We start from the raw sequence: 23,291 nt of genomic DNA on the forward strand, positions 1-23,291 counted from the left end.
CCAATTTTACACAGTATCAGAGACATATGAAATTTTTGTTTCAGCTCTGGAGAACACTATTATTGTTGTTGTTGCTGCTGCTGTTATTCAGCTTTTGGTTTGCATCCCTCTCTTGGTAGTGTTGCAGAAATTCTAGATGTCTAAAATTGCTGACTAACAGTGCAAACCTATGCAGACTTGGCTCGAGTCTAAACCCAATGAATTCGATGGGCTTTGACTCGAATAAGTCTGTACAGGATTGCAGTGTAATTAAGAGCCATAGAATCTGCCCACGAGAGTCCAGATGAGAGATTCAATCAATCAATAACGGTCCAAGACCAGCAAATAAAAGATATACATAAATATACATATACATACATAAAAAGGATAGCAAGTATATACCCCAATAAATACTTGTCACGAGTAATTACTCACTCATAAAAAGCCGTTGAGAGCACGATTTTAAAATATAATACATAATTGGAATCAACATAAATATAAGTCTAAAATCACTCAACCATTGTGTTCACCCCAGACACGTCTAGTCCTCATAGCTCGCCATCCATCTTTGGCCACTTTAAAGGTTAGCTCCATGTCCTTAACTGGGAGCATGTTAGAGAGACGGATTGCTCTGGATCTCCCTGGGAAACCAGCTATTACAGAGGAAATGGCTTCTCGTATCTTACTATAAATTTTACAGTCAAACATGACATGTTCGAGGGTCTCTATACTCCCATCAGAACAGGGGCATAAATGTTCACCATAAGGGAACTTTTTGTATCTCCCTTCCAAAATAGCTGAAGGGAGAACGTTACATCGCATCAAGGTGAAGGCCCTCCTGTAGTCTGGATTATCCAAGTGGTTAAGGTGAGAGATTAGTTCTCTTACGTGTGAGACACCAGAGGCGGGCCTGTTCCGCTGAGTATGTGTGCTTGAAGATCCAGTACTCTTGGGAAGGAAGAGAACGGTGTGGGTCGATATGGATTTGGCTGTTTTCCATCAAGGTAAAACGTTCCAGTGTAGAATCTGATCAATGCCAATTGGACAGCCGGGAGGAACCAGAAAGAGAAAGAATTAAGTCAAATGGAATGTTCTTAGAAAATAATTCATCAAGTCCAGCAGTCTGTTCACACAGTGGCCAACAAGCCCTCAAGTAGTAAATTCACACAATGCTGTCATGTAAATGTGGTTTTTCTCAGTGCTCCTTGAGCATCAATAGGGATTGCACAAGATATATTCCAAGTCGATTGTGCTGGTAGTTAATAAGCAGTTGTTTATCCCCTGTTCATTGCAAAATAACTTGGTTGAATAAATGCATTGTCTTTTGTGCTTTATAGCGTTTTATTGGTTCTGTTTTGCTTTTGTGGCCCCATTGTGTGTAATAGAATAACTCCTGCTGGCCAACAGCATTATTTAATTGATTCATATTCATTAACAGCAACTATGAAGCAGTTGATGATAACACGTAATAAAAATGACCAATAGACCATATGCATTTCAGCCTCTTGAGCCTTCCTCAGTGGTCATATATATAAAACATGATTATTAAAAACACATTCGGAAATGGGAAAACCTGATGTCTTGTGTGAAGAAGAAGAAGAGTTGGTTTTTATATGCTGACTTTCTCTACCACTTAAGGGAGACTCAAACCGGCTTTCAATCACCTTCCCTTCCCCTCCCCACAACCGACAGCCTGTGAGGTAGGTGGGGCTGAGATAGCTTTAACAGAGCTGTAACTTGCCCAAGGTCACCCAGCTGGCTTCGTGTGTAGGAGCAGGGAAACAAACCCAGTTCACCAGATTAGCCTCTGCCGCTCATGTGGAGGAGTGGGGAATCAAACCCGGGTCCCCAGATCAGAGTTCACCGCTCCAAACCACTGCTCTTAACCACTACACCATTCTGGCCAGATGTAAAGTAATAACACCAATCATGGGTCTTTTAGCATGGCAAGTTGCTCACACAAGCATCTGTTGTAAAATTATCAATATTTCCAGATGTGCATAACACCAGCCAGTGACAAGATCTATCTGCCAGGGTTGTCCAAGGTCCTAGTCCACCCCGCTGTCCACTATACCATACTATTATAATGACCTATTCAAGCATGAATTAAAAAATGAGGAATATCGGCAAGGGAAATATGTGTCATTTTACTGAAAGTCAGGTTTCATTCCTCCTCCTCAGTTAAAAGGAGAAACATTAGGATACATATATATTATTCTGAAAAATATTTCACTAAATCAAACACACGTTAAATCTATCTTGATATACCAGTACCTGCCAATAGCGGCTCTGTTTGCGTTGGGGCAACTGCAGCATCACACACCCTGGATCGCATTCGAGTAACCATATCAGAATCTAGAAGGCAAGCAGAATGAAATTTCAGACACACTCCTGGTGCCATTTTTCCCTGGAATGCAAACACACCGATCCAGCCATACACGCAACCATACACAGCCACACAGCCATACACACAGATAGGGTTGCCATTTGCCAACCTCTAGGTGGTAGCTGGAGATCTCCCGCTATTACCACTGAACTCCTGGAGACAGAGATCAGTTCCCCTGGAGAAAATGGCCACTTTGGCAATTGGACTCTAGGGCATTGAAGTCCTTCCCCTCCCCAAACCCATAGGCTCCACCCTCAAAATCTCCAGGTCTTTCCCAACTCAGAGCTGGCAACCCTACACATACACACAGAAGTGGGCTTCTGCACAGGGATGCTTAGCTGGATGAAGAATCACATGCTCACAAGGTTGTTGAACATGCAACCTCTCACCCAATCCAGCTGCCCAGGCTGCCCGCCTGTGGTCCCATCAGACAACCAGGGATCGTGCCAATGGAGTGCTTGAGAAGGGGAGCTGGACAATTTCACCTCCCCATACAGCCCTCTCCACTGGACAAACGCTCACTGGTTTAACAATCGTCACCCAAAGGTGCCCGCCAGCTCAATAAATGTTGGGGGATCCCTGGTTTATGCCTTCTCTGTGGGATTCTTCAAACCCACTCAGCTTTCTACTATCCCCCTTGAGTAGGGTTGCCAACCTCCAGGAACTTAGCCAACAAAGAACAGCAGTAAAATCAAAGAGATACTGGTAACATCTATCCTATAAATATGTTTACTAAGTTATCATTCACCAACAATCCTGTGATACAAAATATATGCATTAATGCGAGGGGCACACAGAACAAATTTCCTTTCTTGATATGGTAATATACAAAAAGCAAGGTGGATCTTTAAACGTCCGACCATACAAAAAAAACAATAGATCGGAATTCCTTGCTACATTATACATCATTTCACCAGACTCATCTTAAAAATAATTTACCATACAGTCAGTTTTTGACTTAAAAGAAATGCCAGAGAAACTTCGGAATACAATAAAGCAGCAAAACAGCTAAAATAGGAAACGCAAGACACTATCCAAATAAGGTAATTTATGACGCAACCAACAGGGCTAGAATTAAATCACGATCAGAGCTTTTAGGGAAAAAAAATACAAGAATCTAGAATTTAATTTGCGTTACAATATACAACAGCCACTCCTATGGTTAGAGGCATACTCTTAAAACATTGGCATCTATTACAACTGATCTCCAGCCTATAGAGATCAGTTCACCTGGAGAAAATGGCTGCTTTGGCCATTGGACTCTATGGCATTGAAGCCCCTCCCCTCCTAGACCCTCCCCCTTCTCAGGCTCTGCTCCAAAAGCCTCCCACCGGTGGCAGAGGGACCTGGCAACCCTAAGAACAATACATCACCGTGACAACTACAGGATCCCAAACATGTTTGCTGATGTAATGTAAATGAGCAGGAAGGAGAGGCATTTACCTGCTGATCTTTCACACCTGTCCCCAAACAAGCTAAATAGCAAGCAAGGTTTGGTGCAGGGAGCAAAGTTAAAACAAACACTAGGCCCCAGAAGGTCGGACTAGAACCAGCAGGTTGAAATTAAATCAAAAGAGTTTCCGTCTACATTAGGAGGAATTTTCTAACAGAGTGGTTCCTCAGTGGAACAGGCTTCCTCGGGAGGTGGTGAGCTCTTCTTCCCTGGAGGTTTTTAAGCAGAGGCTAGATGGCCATCTGTCAGCAATGCTGATCCTGTGACTTTAGGCAGTTCATGAGAGGGAGGTCATCATGGCCATCTTCTGGGCATGGAGTAGGGGTCACTAGGGGTGTGTGGGGGGGAGGTAGTTGTGAATTTCCTGCACTGTGCAGGGGGTTGGACTAGATGACCCTGGTGGTCCCTTCCAACTCTATGTTTCTGTGTACCTTGGTGCTTCTTCATTGTGAACAATGTTTCCATGGTCATTTGGTTTGATGCTAAAGCTCACAGGAAGCTGTTTGTCAAAGGTATTCCAGTTTACAAGTGTATGCATAACAGGTACAGTGATTTTTTTAAGGACCAGGCTAACCCAATCTTGCCAGATCTTGGAATCTAAGAAGGGTTCATACTTGGATGGGAGACTACCAAGGAAGTCCAGGGTCACTACACAGAGGCAGGCAATGGCAAACCACCTCTGTTTGTCTTGAAAACCCTATGGGGGTCAATATAGGTCAGCTGCCACTTGACTACACTTTCCACCAAGGACTGAATTCTGCTGGTATAGAACTATGCTATGCAATATTCCTTCCAGAAGTGACATTAAAAAACAACAACCACTCACCTCTCCATAGATAAACACGCTGAAAGCTGATGAAAGAATCATCCTTTCCTTCTCTGGCCCCAGAAGCTGATGGAAAAAGGAAATATAATTTACTTCGTCATACAATAGGGTTGCCAGCTCCAGGTTGGGAAAGACCTGGAGATTTTGGGGGGTGGAGTCTGAGGAGGGCGGGGTTTGGGGAGGGGAGGGACTCCAATGCCATAGAGTCCAATTGCCAAAGCAGCCATTTTCTCCAGGGGAACGGATTTCTATCACCTGGTGATCAGTTGTAATAGCGGGAGATCTCCAGCCACCACCCGGAGGTTGGCAACCTTATTGTACAAGATGGTGGTCAGCCCTAGTGACCACCACCATTTCCAACAGTTCTTACTGTCAGGGATTGATACAGTCTCGTTATAAATGAGAATTGGAAGGGGGGAATAATCCATTTGTTGGTTATCTAAATGGGTGCAGGATTAAAGACCCGAAGTCTCAGTCTTTATGATCCTCCAAACCATGGTTTCGAAGACCAGAAACGAATCATGTTATCTCACGCTCCTTCACCCCTCTTGCATGTGGCTTCCTTTTCAGTTTCCTGTTCAATGCTAATCGTAGTTAGCTGGTGATAATATGAATCAGTAAACTATCAACCTCTGTAACCAGAACTCCACATGAACCTATGGTTTTCTGATTCTAGCGCGGAGTGGTGGTGTTAACAACGGTTTGCCGGTTGAGACGCCACAGCTGACTGTGGCTAGAACCAAACAGGAGGTGACATGGAAGAGGAAAGGAAGAGGTGCGCTTTTGCAGCTCATTCACAAACTTCCAAACTGAGGCTTAGAGGGTAGCTTGAAATGGGTCAGAGAATACGGTTTCCATTTCTATGGAGCACGGCCCAGGTTAGGTAAAGGTAGTCCCCTGTGCAAGCACTGGGTCATTTCTGACCCATGGGGTGACGTCACATCCCGACATTTACTAGGCAGTCTATGTTTATGGGGTGGTTTGCCATTGCCTTCCTCAGTCATCTACACTTTACCCCCAGCAAGCTGGGTACTCATTTTACCGACCTCGGAAGGATGGAAGGCTGAGTCAACCTTGAGCTGGCTACCTGAAACCGACTTCCGTCAGGATTTCAAAACAAGGAAGAAAATCAGCATAGGAAATAGTTAAAATACAACCTGGCCTAACTTGACTGAACACATGAAGCTGCCTTATACTGAATCAGACCCTTGGTCCACCAAAGATTTGGAATGCGGCTGATCTTGCCACATTGATCCATGCCAGTGGACCCTCTAGGCTAGATTACTGTCATGCGCTAGATGCGGGGGCTTCCCTTGAAAACTAGTCAGAAGCTACTGCCGGTCCCAAATAAGGCTGCTCATCTGCTTATATGAGCAGATCATGATGATCGTATTATTACAGTATTGAAGCAGCTTCATGGGTTGCCAGTTTCCTTCCTCTCAGGAAGTCCAACAGGTGTTTACTAGGAACCCTGCTCTCTTTGGCCTTGCTCTCTGGTTATGGAAAGAGTTACCAAAGGCAATGTAACTCTATTATATTAGGTGCTGTGGAAGGCAGGCAGGCGAATGCTGCTGCAGTCGTCTTGTTTGGGGGCTTCCTAGAAGCACCTGGTTGGCCACTGTGTGAACAGACTGCTGGACTTGATGGACCTTGGTCTGACCCATGTTCTTATGTACTGTTTCATCAGATCTGTAAGGCTGACCTGTTTGAGAAAACTTTCTGTTAATACTGAGAACTGACCACATTGATTTATTTATGTATGGGTTGCTCTTTTTTAATGTATGCATTGATATTGGTTGTAACATACAGGCACAATTTCACTTTCTTGAACACCAGGCAGAGCTCATGGGGGTTTTGTTTGTTTGTCTGTTTGCATGTGACATTGTTTTTCATTGTGAGTAGGGTTGCCAACCTCCAGGTAGTAGCTGGAAATCTCCTGCTATTACAACTGATCTCCAGTCAATAGAGATCAGTTCACCTGGAGAAAATGGCTGCTTTGGCAATTGGACTCTATGGCCTTGAAGTCCCTCCCCTCCCCAGACCCCACCTTCCTCAGGCTCTGCCCCAAAAACCTGCCGCCGGTGACAGAGAAGGACCTGGCAACCCTAATTGTGAGTCATCTTGATCCTTCGGGAAGGGCAGTCTCAAAATATTTTTATTCAGTGCTTTTTTCCTTTTTTTAAAAAAAAGTGCTGGTACTCATATATAATGCTGTACCTATTTCCATCCATTCCTCCCTCAGGGCTTGGGAGAGGGCCTCCCCCAAAAGGTGCCAGTAAGTACTGGTGAGTACCACCACAAAAAGCCCTAATTAATTAATTAAATAAACTTTAAAGGAAATGTTAAGTGCCAAGAGAGAGAAGGAGGGGATCACCGTATTTTTCAAGGAACAGACAAGAGCAGATGCTACATGAGAATAGCAGTTAAATACAAAAATAACCCTATGCTGACTGCAGAAATTAGTAGCAAAAAACAACACAGTGACCAAAACTATATATGACAAAAAATCTAAACAATTGTTGTATATCAATATGTTAAGAAATTTATGTAACTATTATCCACAAAAGATACCGCAGGAAAGTACAATGTATACAAGATGATTTCTGAATTGTCCATAGAACTGTCCCAATGTGGTTGATATGAGTTCTTCTTCTGTATGTATACTGGTGTACACCAGTAAACATACTGTAAACCAGTATACATACACCAGTACACATACAGAAGAAGAACTCATATCAAACACATTGGGACTGTTCTATGCACAATTCGGAAATCATCTTGTATACATTGTACTTACCTGCAGTATCTTTTGTGGATAATTGTTATATGAATTTCTGAACATATTGATATACAACATGAGAATAGGAAACATAGAAGCTCTAGCCACATTGGTGCATCCTGGCACCGGGAAACAAGAGCACTTACTTCCTGTGAGCACCTGACCTCCCAGGTGGAATGTGTACTGCTTCCTTTCTTCAGCGTATTTCTCTCTTTGACACTGTTCTCCTCTCCCACGGGTTGTGGTTCCATCCCACTCTTTAATATTGCAGATTAACACATCTGGGTAGCTCATAAGCCCGCACAAGATGCTACCTGGATAAAGTTGAGGAAAGTATTACAGTTCTCTGGTTTTACTGGAGTAGTACCATCTCCTCCCATACTGTCCAGCCCGCCAGTTAAGATCTGCCTCTCAAGCCCTGTTCTCTGTGCCCTTGCCTTCAAAGAAGAAGAAGAGTTGGTTTTTATACCCCCCATTTTTTCCTACCTTTTTAAGGAGAATCAAACCAGCTTACAATCTCCTTCCCTTCCTCTCCCCACAACAGACACCTTGTGAGGTAGGTGGGGCTGAGAGAGTTCAGAGAGAACTGTGACTAGCCTGAGGTCACCCGGAAGGCTTCATGTGGAGGAGTGGGGAACCAAACCCAGTTCTCCAGATTAGAGTCCACTGCTCCTAACCACTCCACCCCACTGGCTCGCAAGGTGAGGCAGGTAGCAACTAAAGGCAGGGCATTTTCTGTGGTGGCACCTCGCCTTTGGAATGCTCTCCCCCTTTCATCCAGGAACCAGGCTAAAACACATTTTTTTTACCCAGGCTTTTAATTAAAAGTTCATGGTCTGCTCTGTTTTATGGATAGTTTTGATGCTGCTGAGGTCTAATGCCTCAAGCAGAACTCTGAAGAGGAGGCAGAGGAAATTCTAATATTCTAAATAAATATCATAACAAGTTGTCCTGAGGAAACTACTCAAGACAGGATCAACAAGAGCGATTATATCTTCTCTCATATGCTTTTTTAAAAACAAAAAGACAAAATGCTCCCATCAAGTAGGATATACTTTCTCATCGGCACCTGTAGTCTGAACCCAGTTACCTCCATCCAGAATGATCCGGCTTAAGATAAATCCATCACAGCAGGCGTCTTGGGTGCAGGCTTGGCGGCAGAAGAGATGAACATCTGTCAAAGATGTCCCAGCTGCTGGCAGGACCAGGTTCCGGTACACGCCAGAAACAACATCCTGGAAATCAGTCCTCTCAAAGGTCTTGGCTCCAGCTATTGTGAATTCTTGCCCTGGGAAGAAGAGAGGGAGATCGTGTTCTGAAAGGAGCCCAGCAAGACATCATGGGCAGGTGGAAAAGGCAATTGCCAGGTTGCTTCTTCAAATCTCTAGAAAGCGATTGACCTTTAACCTGGACGTGCTTACTGATGAGATGATGTTGAACCTGTCTACAAGGTTGTGAAGTTGCATGCACAGGAGGCAGCAAAACAAAATCCGGGGAGGGGCTGTGGCTCAGTGGTAGAGCATCTGCTCGGAATGCAGGAGGTCCCAGGTTCAATCCCTGGTATCTTCAGCATTCTCTCCAGACAGAGAACCTAGTATCTGGAGTGAGGACAGGTCCTCTCTCCTCTTACTTGTGCCCCACATGGCATACTGATTACTTTTCCCATGGAAACTTGGAGCAAATGAGAAGTGAGCCAGACTCAATCTGCACGACACCACTATTGAGACAGATAGAAAAGGGACTGTGGGGAGGGGCTGTGGCTCAGTGGTAGAGCCTCTGCTTGGCAGGCAGAAGGTCCCAGGTTCAATCCCTGGCATCTCCAGCTAAACGGACTAGGCAAGTAGGTGATGTGAAAGACCTCCGCCTGAGACCCTGGAGAGCCGCTGTTGGTCTAAGTAGACCAAGGGTCTGATTTAGTATAAGGCAGCTTCATGTGTTCAAAAGCATGTGCTTGTGTTTAGAAACGGTTATTATGTGTTTTTTTAAGTGTCAATGATCTCTTGATTATGTCCTGACAGTATAATTAGTAAGTATGCTGCAAACTTTACCACAAAAATGCTAGCCAGGCTAGGGTACCTTGACTGCACTTAACACACACACACATACACACACACCGAAGGATTAAATCTCTTCTCACATGGCTCCAATCCAAGCTGTGGCTTTCACAGACAGACAGAGGTCTGCAATCCTCCTCATGTCTATTCTGGCCCTAAGCCATTTAGAACGGGGCTGGATCCAACATAAGGCCCGAGGGCTGGATCCAATCCCTTGAGAGCTCTTTTCCGGTCCGTGATCCGGGCTGACGAGGCGTGGCCCACCCCCACCAAGGGACATTTATGTCATTTCCAGCCCTCGTAACAACTGAGCTCGACACGCCGGATTTAGAACATACCTTTTTTCTGGTAGACCCTCACTGTGTCTTGATCTTGGCTTCTTACTTTAATCCGGCAGTCCAGCTGAGTGATGCTCATGGTGGCAGAGTTGTCAAAAACACCTTCAGCCTAAAACAAAGATATTTCCGGGTTATGCATAAACTGCTGTAATTCACGCCGAGAAATTAAACACCACCTACTGAATTCCTATTCAGTTACCTATTCCATCGGATAAGGCTGCAGATTCTAGTACAGGATATAAAGAAAGCCTTGGCCCCAAACTGCTCAACAGGACCGCAACATGGCAACCCCAAATAAGAACCCGTTGGATTAGGGTTGCTAAATCTGAGTTGGGAAATTATTGGAGGTTTGGGGGCAAAGCCTGGGTAGGGTGGAGTTTGGAAGGGGAAGGTGAAGAGGAAGGGGAAGGGGAAGGGGAAGAGGAAGAGGAAGAGGAAGAGGAAGAAGAAGAAGAGGAAGAAGAAGGAGGAGGAGGAAGATGAGGAGGAGGAGTAGTTGGTTTTTATATACCGACTTTCTCTACCACTTAAGGAAGAATCAAGCCGGCTTACAATCACCTTCCCCTTCCCTCCCCACAACAGACACCTTGTGAGGTAGGTGTGGCTGCTCATGTGGAGGAGTGGGAAATCAAACCCAGTTCTCCAGATTAGAGTCCACCACTCTTAACCACTACTCCATGTTGGCTCTCTTAGTGATGTATAATGTTATCGTGTCTACCCTCCAAAGCAGCCATTGTCTTCAGCAGGTCTGAATTCTGTTGTCTGGGGATCAGCTGTGATTCCAGGAGATCTCTACCCCCATCTGTAGGTTGGCAACCCTACCTAGGATCAAAATACCCCTGCAATACAATCTGCAGGTTACAAGGGACTCTCATCGCAAAGATGGCCGGTCTTGACAACCTGGATTCATATTTAGTAGCACCACCTGCAGGCCAGATAATTACTTTGTGGACCACCAAACTCTAGTCTACAGTCTGCCAATTGGCCATCCCCAATATAAGCCAATGGTACAGATGGCAACTCTTCAAAAGCCTAAAGCTGGCAGGTGCCCACCCAAACTCCATTCCCCTGGAGTATGAACATGAAGCAACAGAGTTTGGTTACCAGTCTAGAAGCAGAACAATTGTAATTGCTCTCGGCAGCACTGTACAGCTCACACAACATTCCTGTCCCTGCAGTGGACAATGCGACAAACCCACACGACTCATCCTTCTCACATTCTGAAAATACAAAAGCATTCACCAGACTCAGCATTTCTTAACAGAAGCTATGGTATAATGCTGAACACTAAAAAAAAAATCTCCCAATGTTCACATAGAGCAAAGGCTTTAACTTGAAGAGGGGTGGAAGGAAGTGTTAACCGGAAGTTAAGCATTCTCTAGGGCCATTTTTGCATGGTAATTAGCAACGCGTTCCAGGCTGAATTACCCGCATATATTTTTTTTAATTTTTCACGCTGAACCGCCATTTCGGAAGTGATTGCGAAGCTGGTACATACCTGCTTCACATTACTAAAGAGCTCATTAAACGCGACCTTTGGTGTTTGCCACAAAGAATCCCCCTGAAGGAACCATGCAAAACAACAGTGGCGGGTTAGCTATGCACATGCTAATGGCTATGCAAACAGGAACAAAGGAGCAGGCGAGCGGTGGGGGTGGAATTTCTCCTTTTGTGTCGGGACCGTGAATAGGCATTTTTAAAGTCGCATTTTAAAAAAGAGCTTTGAGCGAGCATCAAAATTGACCATGCATAAATGGCCTAGTAGTCTTTTTACTTGCGTACTATACCAAAAACGAACCATTAAAAACAATGTTGTTGAGCTGCACCTCTCGCTGGGAGATTAATGAGCTGAAATGGGAAGGCGAACTACAAACCTATAGTTTCTTACCTGCACGCCTGTATCTGAATCAGGCTGGACGAGAGTCACCCAGAACACTTAGATGTCCTTCATCGTGACTAGTTTGGCACTGAATCAGAAGGAGGATCAGCTAGATTCGAATCCAGTGGCACCTTAGAGACCAACAAGATCTACGGGGTATATGACTTTTGATACTTGAAAGCTTATACCCCCAAAGCCTTGTTTGCTCTCTAAGGTGCTGCTGGACTCAAATCTAGCTGTTCTACTGCAGTCCGACACTATCTTCACAGAGGGAGGAATGTACACACTAAATTCTGGAAAGCAGAACCAGCATCCATCTACATCCCAACTCCACCAGCCCTGCCATCCCCTTTCCCTCAAAGAGGAAGGAAATGCAAAGTCGCTCCTTACCTGCAATGCACTGCCAAAGTGCGCTGTCGGGCTCCCCTTGGATGGTTTCAGACCGAACCGTCTCTGCCTCATCTGTCGGGATGGAAAGCTTGGAGGCAGGGACTCTCTCGAAACGTCGGAGAACTGAAACGTAATGCAAGCGTATCCAGGTCACTGGTGAGACAACTGCAGAAAAGCTCAGGCAACAGGTTTCTGTCTTCTTTTTTCGGTTGACTCGTAGTACATGGAAACCAGCTCTAGGATACTGTTTGGTCTGGACACAGGATTTGGACACTGGAAGCTAAGCGGGGTCGGCCCTGGCTAGTATTCAGATGGGAGACCACCAAGGAATGCCAGGGTCGTGACACGGAGGCAGGCGATGGCAAACCACCTCTAAACATCTCTTACCTTGAAAACCCTATGGGGTCGCCATACGTCAGCTGTGACTTAATGGCAAAAATAAATAAATAATTCTTTAAAAGCACCTTAGAGACCGATAAGATTTTCAGGGTATGAGCTTTTGAGAGGCAAAGCTCCCTTCATCAGCTACAAGTAGGAATGGAAATCCGTGAGTCTTTATATCCCAGTCTGAAGGTAAGAGGGGTGTTGCAAAGAAAGGAGTCAGGATGTAGAGGTGCAACAGGAAATGTCCATCCCGACTCCATTCTTTGCAACACCCCTCCCACCTTCAGACTGGGATGTAAAGACTCATGGATCCCCATTTCGACTTGTATCTGACGAAGGGAGCTTTGACACTTGTAAGCTCATACCCCGAAAATCTTGTTGGTTTCAAAGATGCTACTGGACTTGAATCTAGCTGATCAACCTGGCTGTGTGTGTGTTAAGTGCCGTCAAGTCATTTCCGACTCATGACAACCCTATGAATCAATCTCCTCCAAAACGTCCTGTCTTTGGCAGCCTTGCTCAGGTCTTGCAAATGGAGGGCTGTTACTTCCTTTATAGAGTCAATCCATCTCTTGTTGGGTCTTCCTCTTTTCCTGCTGCCCTCCACGTTTCCTAGCATGATTGCCTTTTCCAGTGACTCTTGTCTTCTCATAATGTGAACAAAGTATGATAGCCTCAGTTTGGTGCTTTTAGTTTCTAGGGTCAGTTCAGGCTTGATTTGATCTATAACCCACTGATTTGGTTTTATTGTTGTTGTTTTGGCCATCCAGGGTATCCGTAACCCTCTCCCCCAACACCACATTTCAAAGGAATCTGCTTTCTTCCTATCAGCTTTCTTCACTGTCCACAGGAGATACCAAATAAAATTGCTTCTTTTTAATAAAGCAACTTAGGCTGACATAGGAATTCACCAGTGCCTCTGGCCTACGGAGCCGACTTTCTGTTCTCTCTTTCTTCGTCTTAAAACAAAATATTGGCAACGTGCTTGAAAGGCAGAGCTGGGATTTAGAACTTTTGAAGATCCCACAGTTTTGGTTGCCTGGTCCCTCTTCGCCACCGGCGGGAGGTTTTGGGGGCAGAGCCTGAGGAGGGCGGGGTTTGGGGAGGGGAGGGACTTCAGTGCCATAGAGTCCAATTGCTGAGGTGGCCATTTTCTCCAGGGGAACTGAACTCTATCGGCTGGAGATCAGTTGTAATAGCAGGAGATCTCCAGCCAATACCTGGAGGTTAAAGAGATTAAACAGCACCCAAGCTCAAAGTAATGAAGGAAATATATTCACAATATTGACAATATAAACAAGTCATGAACAAAGGCACCAATTTAAGCAAAGTGTAGGAATGTCCAAAAAAGGGTATAGAAACTCCAATAACTCCAAGGTAAGTGTCAAATCAAAGGTAGGTTATTTCACCATCCACTTTCCATATACAGACAAAATAAAGTCCAGGTAATATGACGGTTGCTCCACCATCCACGTGAAAACGAGGCTGTAATAGCAGGAGATCTCCAGCCAATGCCTGGAGGTTGGCAACCCTACCCACAGCGTAACTGAAGATGGGATTTCTGTGTCATTACAGCCCACTCTAATATACTTCTACACTCTTATTAGCAACTCAAGGCTGACAGCCTGTTGTTAGAGTTCTGGACTAGGATCCAGGAGACCTGGGTTCAAATCCCCACTCTACCGTGAAGCTCATTGGGCCAGATACGCACTCTGCCTGATCTACCTCCCAGGGCTGGTATGAAGATAAAATGAGGAAGGGAAAAACATTATCGGGCCCTGAACTTCTTGCCTTGTGCCCATCTCCACTGGTTCAGTGAAGAGATGTTTCACAGATTTAGGAACTCTGGTGACAGAAGCCCCCGCTCAGTTGCTTGACCACACCGTCTCTTTGGCAAGCCCCTCACAAGGATGCACCTGCTATCTTAGTCCTCTAATGTAGATAAATAAATAAATAAATTTTATTTGCAGCAAGTATACCAGATAAAACAGGTACAACAGGTAAAACAGAAACTGACCATACAGAGCAGATGTTTACAACCAAAGCCAACAAAAATAGGAATCACCCAATTTTACATTTCCACAGATTAAGGAAGTACATTAAGGTGACGTAGCTTCATTGCTACTGCACAGTATTTTGCGACCTGGGTGGTGATTGGTGAGCAAAAACCTTTTGGTCCATTCACCCTCATCACCAGATCCCATTTCCCTAATCAAAGGGTCAATAATATTGAAGTGGGCTGACTTGTAGAGGGGACATCTAAAAAAATACGTGCTAAGTGGTTTCCAGCTCCCCTGTGTTACACGGGCAAAGTCTCTCCACCCTGGGGATCTTCTTAAATCTCCCTTCTAATATGGCAGATGGTAGGGCAGTACATTTGGCCAGTGTATAGGCCCTCCTATGTCTGTTCCTTTCCAGGGAATATAAATATGCAGCTGGTGCTAGAATATACCTGGAATGTTGAGGTGCTATAAATGCAGGGGATCCCAAGAGATCCGTTTGACGCTCTTTCATTTAAAGTTAGTCTAGCTTGGTCCATACCCATTTGCAAAAGTGCTGACGGAGCAAGTCCCAAACTATTTAGTTTATCCCCTATAGCGATGATCCATCTTGACCTAAAGGAGGCACTCAGTACCAGGGGCAAAAGACCCCTAGGATTAAGATTCATCCTAAGCCCTCTAATATAGGAAATCTCACATCATTGCACATTATTTGCACGTGCGTCACACACCACAGCTTCACAGCGAGGCCCACCATGAGGACTTGAGAGCAACACTTGCCCTAGAAACATCAGTACAAAATCAGAAAAGTGTGGAGATCAACTTTTAAAACAATTATTTGTCCTCGCCAAGCAAAACCAGCCAAAAAGACAAAAGAGACCCCCTCACCTCTGCAGGAGTAGATCGTATACCTTGCAGCTGCGGAAAAGTTTACATCGGGACAACAAAATGCAGCATACAAACAAGGACAAAAGAACATGAAAGATACTGCAGACTGGGCCAACCTGAGAAATCAGCAGTGGCTGAACATGGACTGACCCAAACAGGACACAGGGTCTTATTCCAAGACACTGAAAGACTGGACAATTCTACCAACTATTTTGTCAGATTGCACAGAGAAGCCATTGAAATTCACAAACACCAGCACAACTTTAACAGAAAAGAGGAGAGTTTAAGAATGAATAAGGCTTGGCTTCCTGTCCTGAAAACCTCCAGACTAACAAAGACTACAGTCCACAATAGCCATGCAGATTAGCTTTGGATTTCACACATTAACAGATCACTTCAGGATACAATGGTTCCATATTAACATACCACACACCCTCATTAGCACATTATCTTGATACTTACAGGACAATGATTAGCACATTACCTTTGATACTTTTTGCAGGACAATGATTCAGCTCAACCCAACCCCTTTCTGACTATATATTACTCTTCCTACACACTTGACACTGAGAGACGCTGTTACTCCTCTGAAGATGCCTGCCACAGCTGCTGGCGAAACGTCAGGAAAGAAAATACCAAGACCACGGTCACAGAGCCCGGATAACCCGCAAGAACCAGCCCTGCGTTAATCAGAAGCAAATGTTCACGTTGCTGTCGGAACTGCAGCGGCAGGTGCTTTTGATCAAAGTGTCATTTCTCCTCAGAAAAAGGGTACAGGGATGTGCCAGGAATGGGAAAGGAAATGGGGCCCCAGCCTCCAGGTCAGCCAGAAAGAAGGTTGGCAGAAAGGAAGGTTATAAGCAATCAGCGCCCTTGTTTATGGAGAAGTCTCAAGTCACACAGCACTTGAATATTTTATTCTCTTTTACAGCGTTGGAACTAGCCCTGGAAACGTGGCACTTACTCTGCATGCAAAAGATAACCAACAGTTCCCTGGCATCAACAACTGAAAGCTGGCAGCCCAGTCAACTCAACAAAGGGGACTACCTAAGGCCACCGCCACCTCTCTCCACCCACTACGTGCTGTGTCTTCCCAGAAGAAGAGTTGGTTTTTATATGCTGACTTTCTCTACCACTTAAGGGAGAATCAAACCAGCTTACATTAACCTTCCCTTCCCCTCCCCACAACAGACACCCTGGGAGGTAGGTGGGGCTGAGAGAGTGTGACTAGCCCAAGGTCACCCAGCTGGCTTTGTGTGGAGGAGTGGGGAAACAAATCCAGTTCACCAGATTAGTCTCAGGCGCTCATGTGGAGAAGTGGGGAATCAAACCTCCAAACCACCGCTCTTAACCACTACACACCACTGGCTCTCCAGGAGATGGAACAAGCAATATTCCTTTGGTTCTTGGCTCTCCAAGAATCTTCAGAGATAACAGCGGTACCCAAATTCTTGCATATTGCAAGGGTTCAAGAAGGCCCACCGAAAGGGTTGCCAAACCCCCGGTTGGGGATCCCAGCCCCAGCTGCTGCACAGACTGGCTGTAGGAGACAAATAAAATGGCCATTGAGTGATAGGTCACGTCTGGAAAAACCTGGAATCAATTTCACACCCCTCTAGGAATCACCCAAAACACTATGATAAAACTGTGGTTTAGAGACACGACAAGAGAAAAGAAAGACGGCCACTGGGCCAACAGTGTTGTCACTTCTGGGAAAACTTGGAAGTGACGTCACGCCTCTCTAGGAATGGCGGGAAACTATGATAAAACTATGATTTTTTTAAAAAAGGCAAAAGAGCAGGTGGTGCAAATGAAAAATAATATTTTATTGTTCAGGTAAAAAATTTCCCCACTCATTCTGCAATAATTGTGGATTATATTACAGATTCCCCTGAAGAAGCTTTATTGTGAAAAACACAGGGTTTTTTTTTAACCTGAACAATAAAATATTCTTTCTTCATCTGCACCATTGACTCTTTTGCTTGTTTTTCCTGTGGAATCAACCATGACCTGAGGTCTGATCTGCACACTAGGGGGACAACTGTGGTCACCACTGCCCCCCCCCCCATCTCCCCACTTCTTCTTCCCACCAAACTGTAGTTAAAAAGAAAAACATGACACAATGAAAGCATTTAGGGGAGGAGCCGTGGCTCAGTGGTAAAGCATCTGCTCGGCATGCAGAAGGTCCCAGGTTCAATCCCCGGCATCTCCAGTTAAAGGGACCAGGCAAGTAGGTGATATGAAAGACCTCTGCCTGAGACCCCGGAGAGCCACTACCGGTCTCAGTACACAATACTGTCTTTTATGGACCGAGGGTCTGATTCAGTTGAAGGCAGCTTCATGTGTTCATGTGAAGTAGCAACTAATAAAGTAGAGCTGGAGTGGGGCAGTTGAAAAACTCAAATGGTGACATTGCACTATAGTTCTTTTTCCCCAACCATACATGATCAGGAGGTTGAGCAAGAAAGGATTGACAGTGAGTTATTGTTACCCAAATGTCTCCTGAACATGCAATTCTGGCCTTAGGTTTGGAAAGATCTCTGGTAGAGACCTCGGAGAGTGGGTTAAAGACTCTACAACTAGGTTTGCCAGGTCTGGGTTGGGAAATACCTGGAGATTTTGGGGGACAGGGTTTGGGGAGGGGAGGGATTTCAATGGGGTATAATGCTACAGAGTCCACCTTCCAAATTTTCTCCAAGTGAATGGATCTCTGTCATCTAAAGATAAATTGTAATCCCAGGAGATCTCCAGCCACCACCTGGAGGTTGGCAACCCTCTCTACAACAGGGTTTCCCAATGTAGTGCCTGCCGACACCTTTCCTGGGGGCCACCAAGTGCTTCTAGTATGTAGGCAGGGATAAGTAGGGCTAATGCTCAACAGGGCTTCTGACTGGCTGTGCAGATTAAAAGGCATCCTGTTTACAGAGCTTCTACCTGAATTGTTGAAGAGTTACTATTACAGTTATATATAACTATGATCCCTGATATTTTGTGGTTGGCTCCGCCTCCTGCAGCAGCCATTTTGTGATTGGCCCCACCTACTGCAGCAGCCATTTTGTGATTGGCCCCACCACCCTATGTCAGAATTTCAAAGGTGCTCACAGGCTCCAAAAGGTTGGGGGTCTCCTGGTCTACCAAATGGCTTTTGAGTAGCCAAGGGTATTCCACCAACATGCTCCCATCTTAAATTAGGTCTACAGGTTAAATACGGGAAACTACAGCAGTACTTTGATACACTTGAGGATCCCCTCCAACAGAGGGCTTTTATGCTCACCAGACTTAATGCCCTCCCCTCGGAGGTATTAAAGGGCAGGTTTAAAAATAGCCCCTTTGGGGGAAAAAAATTTGTTATGCGGTTTGAGTTAACATGATACACTTCAGCATATAATTATAAATTGTCTTCTGCATGATGGCCCTCGTAAGAAAACAATTTTACCCTTGATGGATAAAATGAAATCTAGCCACAAAACTGCCGTACGCCGGTTTTTAATGAACGACTCTATCCCTGAAGTCACTTTAAAGGTGGAGGAATTTTTGACGGAAGTTGTCAAGTCTAGGATCAAAGCTTAATTCATATCTATATGGGAAATGTATGGAGTGAGAATTCTTGTGTACCGTCTATGCTATATTTCTGAGAATAAGCCAATAAAGGTCATTTGATTTGATTTGAGTATCCAAGGGCTGCCTAACTTACAAGGTGTGTCTCACTGTGCTTAGGCTTCACCTGCAAGAAAGGTTCCCCTGGGGGCTCACTCACCTAGGCACTGGGAGACTGTAAGCCGTCTGTCGGTTTCAGTCCACTCCAGTATCTTTCCAAGGCTATCGACGCAGAGTGACTTGTTGGTAGCAGGGTCTTCAAAGTAAGGTGTATACTGGCCATTTTCATCACACTGCAAGCCTCGTTCATCCATCTGGCAGGCAGTAACACCTGTTGCGGGAGGGAGTAGGTGTTACAACATAGATCTTTTTAGCTCTTGAGTCTCAAATGCCAGACAGGGCAGACGCAGTCAATTCTGGCTTGAGCCTGCTTTACCATAAGCGCCCCACTGTATCATTTGTAGACGTTGCATTGAATCTTAAAATGCTTATTGGAGACAGAACCCCAGAAACAAGTCCTTAACATCCTTTGTGGTAAAGGTACAATTAGGGTTGCCAGCTAGGGATGCCAACCTCCAGGTGGGACCTGGAAATCTCACAGAATTGCATTTTCTGCAGTTCCCCTGCAAAAAATGGCTGCTTTGGAGGCTGGACTCTATGGCATTGTACCCCACTGAGGTCCCTGTCCTCCTCAGGCCCCATCCCCAAATGTCCCAGAGCTTCCCAACCTGGATCTGGCGACCCTACTACCCCATCTCTCTCTAGTTTCCGGGGGTGGGGGGTGGGCTGGGAACCCTATTGACAGCTGTGGGTTGAGAACAGGGTTGCCAGCTCCAGGTTGGGAAACACCTGGAGATTTTGGGGGTGGAGCCTGATAAGGGCAGTGTTTGGAGAGGGGAGGGACTTCAATGCCATAGAGTCCAATTGCCAAAGTGGCCATTTTCCTCAGGGGAACTGATCTCTGTCACCTGGAGATCACTTGTAATAGCGGGAGATCTCCAGCCACCACCTGGAGGTTGGCAAGCCTAGTTGAGAAGTATCTGATGAAATGGGCAATAATCTACAAATCTTCGTGGCTGAAAGGCACCACTGCATTGTCTTAAAATTATTCTTCGTAAGGAGTACAGCCAATCTTGGACTCATGGACATTTTCATCTACTATCTAACAATATTATGCACTGCTAATATGTAATGGGGAATCAGTTTTGCAGGACCCTTACAGTGCTCGGCTTTAAAAGCTCCAGGGGAGACGGTTGATTTCCCCGAAGGACACGTGTTGCAGGAGAGGCTTCCAGCCTGCTCTTGATAGAATCCGGAGGGGCACGGAAGGCAGAGCTCATTCTGGAAGTAGAAACCTGGAGGACAGACCACTGCAAAAGGGGGAAAGCTTTTATTACTACTATGCAATTCAAAAGTAGTGTTAAAATTCATTTCCATATACAGATGCCAAAGAGAGCATTGCCAAGAAAATAACCTGTGTCTTTCCATCACCAGTGGCTCAAAAACACTAATGGACTCAAGATTCACTCAGACAGATTTTTTTTAAGGGAGTATCCCCACTTGAAAGATTAACTAAAATTACTGTTACTAAGCAGTTCCTTGGAGTCTAATAAAAGCAATAAGTAATAGAGAAGCTCAGGAGCCCCGTGGCGCAGAGTGGTAAGCTGCAGTCCTGCAGTCTAAGCTCTGCTCACGACCTGAGTTTGATCCCAACGGAAGTTGGTTTCAGATAGCCTGCTCAAGGTTGACTCAGCCCTCCATCCTTCCTAGGTCGGTAAAATGAGTACCCGGCTTGCTGGGGGTAAAGGGAAGATGACTGGGGAAGGCACTGGCAAACCACCCCGCAAACAAAGTCTGCCTAGTAAACGTCGGGATGTGACATCACCCCATGGGTCAGGAATGACCTGGTGCTTGCACAGGGGACCTTTACCGTTTTTAATAGAGAAGCTAGCAATAACACATTTTTATTCAAACACTAATAATAACTCCTGATGATGATCACACAGAAAATTAAACTGGGCACATTATGCTTTTCAGCAAAATTTGAAAACTGAGATGCTCTTGGGAATGCCCTGAGAAGCGGGGAGGTCTATCTGCCCTGCTGCCTAACAGCCTAACTAGCCAAGCAACCAGAAGAAAACAATCAGACCTTCCCAGAATTTTTTATAAGGTAAATCGCTGCCTGAGCTGCAGGGGAAAGTATAATCCTTCCTTTCATGCAAATAGCATGGCCTGGCATAGTTTGGGCGATCCAGTGGGAGGCCGGGGTGGGGGTGGGGGGTCTGGTGGAGATGGTGTGATGTCATTTCCAGGGAGAACCCAGAAATGATGTCACACATCTTTAGGAATCCCAGAGTGATGCCACGCCTCTGTAGGATTCCTAGGCCATTTATGCAGGGCTCTTTCCCTGCGCCACTAAAACAACATCTGGAAAAAAGGCAAAGTGCACAGAAATGTGCGGGGAGAGCGAGGCGACCTCTGACAGCCAGGGAGAGGCACGCATAATCAAAACAAAGCACCGGAGCAGTCGGCAGGGGTGACCACGAGAGAAACAGCCCTGCATAAATGGCCCTAGAGTCAACTGATATTCCTTTCAGTCTTCCCCTGGAAGTGACATCACACCGTTAGCCTGACAGTCTTTTAAGAAAAAGAATTTCCCACCATCACCCCCAAAAGATCATGGCAAATAAGCACCTCTCTAAGCCCTGCCCTCCCCAGGCTCCATGCACAGAGGAATTTCCCAACCCACAGTCGGCAACCCTAACTACAAGAAACTTCCTAAAGGAACTAGCTATTTAGGGGAGCGATAGGCTCTCCTTCACAGCAGGTCTTTAAGCAGACGCTGGGTAACGATCCATCAGGGATGCTGTTTCAGATCCTTCACTGAGCAGGGGATTGAAAGCCTATAAAGCTCCTTTCAACGCTAAGAGCATCGCACCTGCTTACGTTCCCTTTGCCAAAAACACGAACCAGATCTGTTTCTGTTTTAATATCTTACAATGTATCGGGGCTCCACTATCCCTTTTATATGTTAATGTGAAAGGGGCAAAATGCCCCTACAAAAACAATTGCTGGGTCCTTTCCAGATGTAAGGGATCAAAGGTTCTACCTGGCAGGGCCTCCAAATGTTCCAAAAAAATTCTGTGCTGGCAAACCCTTTGGGACTGAATGTCCTACAAGCCCTATTGATGCCAAGAGTCCTAGAAGAGCTCTGCGAAGATCGCATCTCTAAATGCTCCACTCATACTCAATCAAACACATCTAGCCACTTTAGAGCCTGTTCTTTGTCTCCTGAGTCCATCACTCTCATCAACCGCAGTATCAGCCACTCTCATGGATTGCTGATGTTCCAGGCACATGTGCTTCCTTCTGTAATATCATAAATTACCGAAAACTCGAGGCTTCTGTGGTCACTATGAACAGCCGGCAAAGGTTTAGAGAGGCAATGACAACTGACACAAAGAAGGGAAAGCTAATATTTCAGTTGGATGGCTGGAGAGGCAAGCATATTAAGTGTAAGGACAGAAGCCTTGGCCATTTAGGTTCTTGGGACTATTTAGCAAGAGTTCTTGGGGGGTGGATTTGTTCATCAGAAGTCCAAGATAGACAGCTGGTGGAGCTGCCAGTTTAGATCTCCATACCATTCTTTTACATCTAGCTGACCACTCCTGCCTGTTTACCTTGCTTTCCTGCCTGGTTACCTTGAAGACCGAGAGCAATGTCCAACAGAATGCTGCCTGGCATTTTGACCTTGGCTTGGTTGCCTGCAAAAATGGCTTGGATTTGTTTGTGGACATGTACTAGGCTGCAAGCATTCTTTCACTAGTCTCTGGCTCAGAACCGGCGCTTGATTTGGAGAAAGGAGATCCACAAAAACAGCTGAGTTCCACCCCCACCTCCCTGAAGTTTGTGGTCTAAGAAAATAATTATTGTGGCAGTTGTAAAGAATTAAACAGCCAAGGCCAACACCTTGACAGAGGCTAATCAGAAACATCCCAGTTTATTTCCTTGACTTCCTTTTCTTAGCGACTAAGAAATACAATAAAGAAAAAAAGCAGACAGAATGACACATACCACACCCTTGGGAATTCAGGGCTGTTCCTTCTGCAGTCAAAGTCTTTTGGAAACCACTCTTGCATCCAAGGTGAACTCTGGAAGAGATGTTGAAATCCACATCTCTGAGGAAAGTAATGGAAGTGTCCGCTTGGAAGCGCTTGGAGTCCAAATGGAAGACAAAGCCACCACTCCTGATGAGTGTTTCAAAGCGTCCAATGAGATCGCCAACCATAGCTTCTTCTGTAATAAAATTAAACAGAACAGGGCGTTGAAGGGGATGGG

The 23,291-nt window shown here is 45.4% G+C and overlaps 1 protein-coding gene across 1 annotated transcript in view; it reads right to left on the minus strand.

The window, feature by feature from the left end:
- The window catches only part of TG (thyroglobulin), a 167,260-nt gene that overhangs the window by 98,894 nt on the left and 45,075 nt on the right, over positions 1-23,291 (minus strand). Inside the window, exons 20-30 of the mRNA XM_056854657.1 lie at positions 23,028-23,249; positions 20,174-20,323; positions 19,114-19,284; positions 12,085-12,207; positions 10,920-11,035; positions 9,816-9,924; positions 8,514-8,711; positions 7,570-7,737; positions 4,645-4,710; positions 2,254-2,334; positions 868-1,005 (exon numbers count right to left, since the gene is read on the minus strand). Coding sequence (XP_056710635.1) covers positions 868-1,005; positions 2,254-2,334; positions 4,645-4,710; positions 7,570-7,737; positions 8,514-8,711; positions 9,816-9,924; positions 10,920-11,035; positions 12,085-12,207; positions 19,114-19,284; positions 20,174-20,323; positions 23,028-23,249 — 1,542 coding nt within the window. The remainder of the gene's footprint in view (positions 1-867; positions 1,006-2,253; positions 2,335-4,644; positions 4,711-7,569; positions 7,738-8,513; positions 8,712-9,815; positions 9,925-10,919; positions 11,036-12,084; positions 12,208-19,113; positions 19,285-20,173; positions 20,324-23,027; positions 23,250-23,291) is intronic.

This window comes from Euleptes europaea, chromosome 8 (assembly GCF_029931775.1).
Source record: "Euleptes europaea isolate rEulEur1 chromosome 8, rEulEur1.hap1, whole genome shotgun sequence".
Taxonomy (NCBI): domain Eukaryota; kingdom Metazoa; phylum Chordata; class Lepidosauria; order Squamata; family Sphaerodactylidae; genus Euleptes; species Euleptes europaea.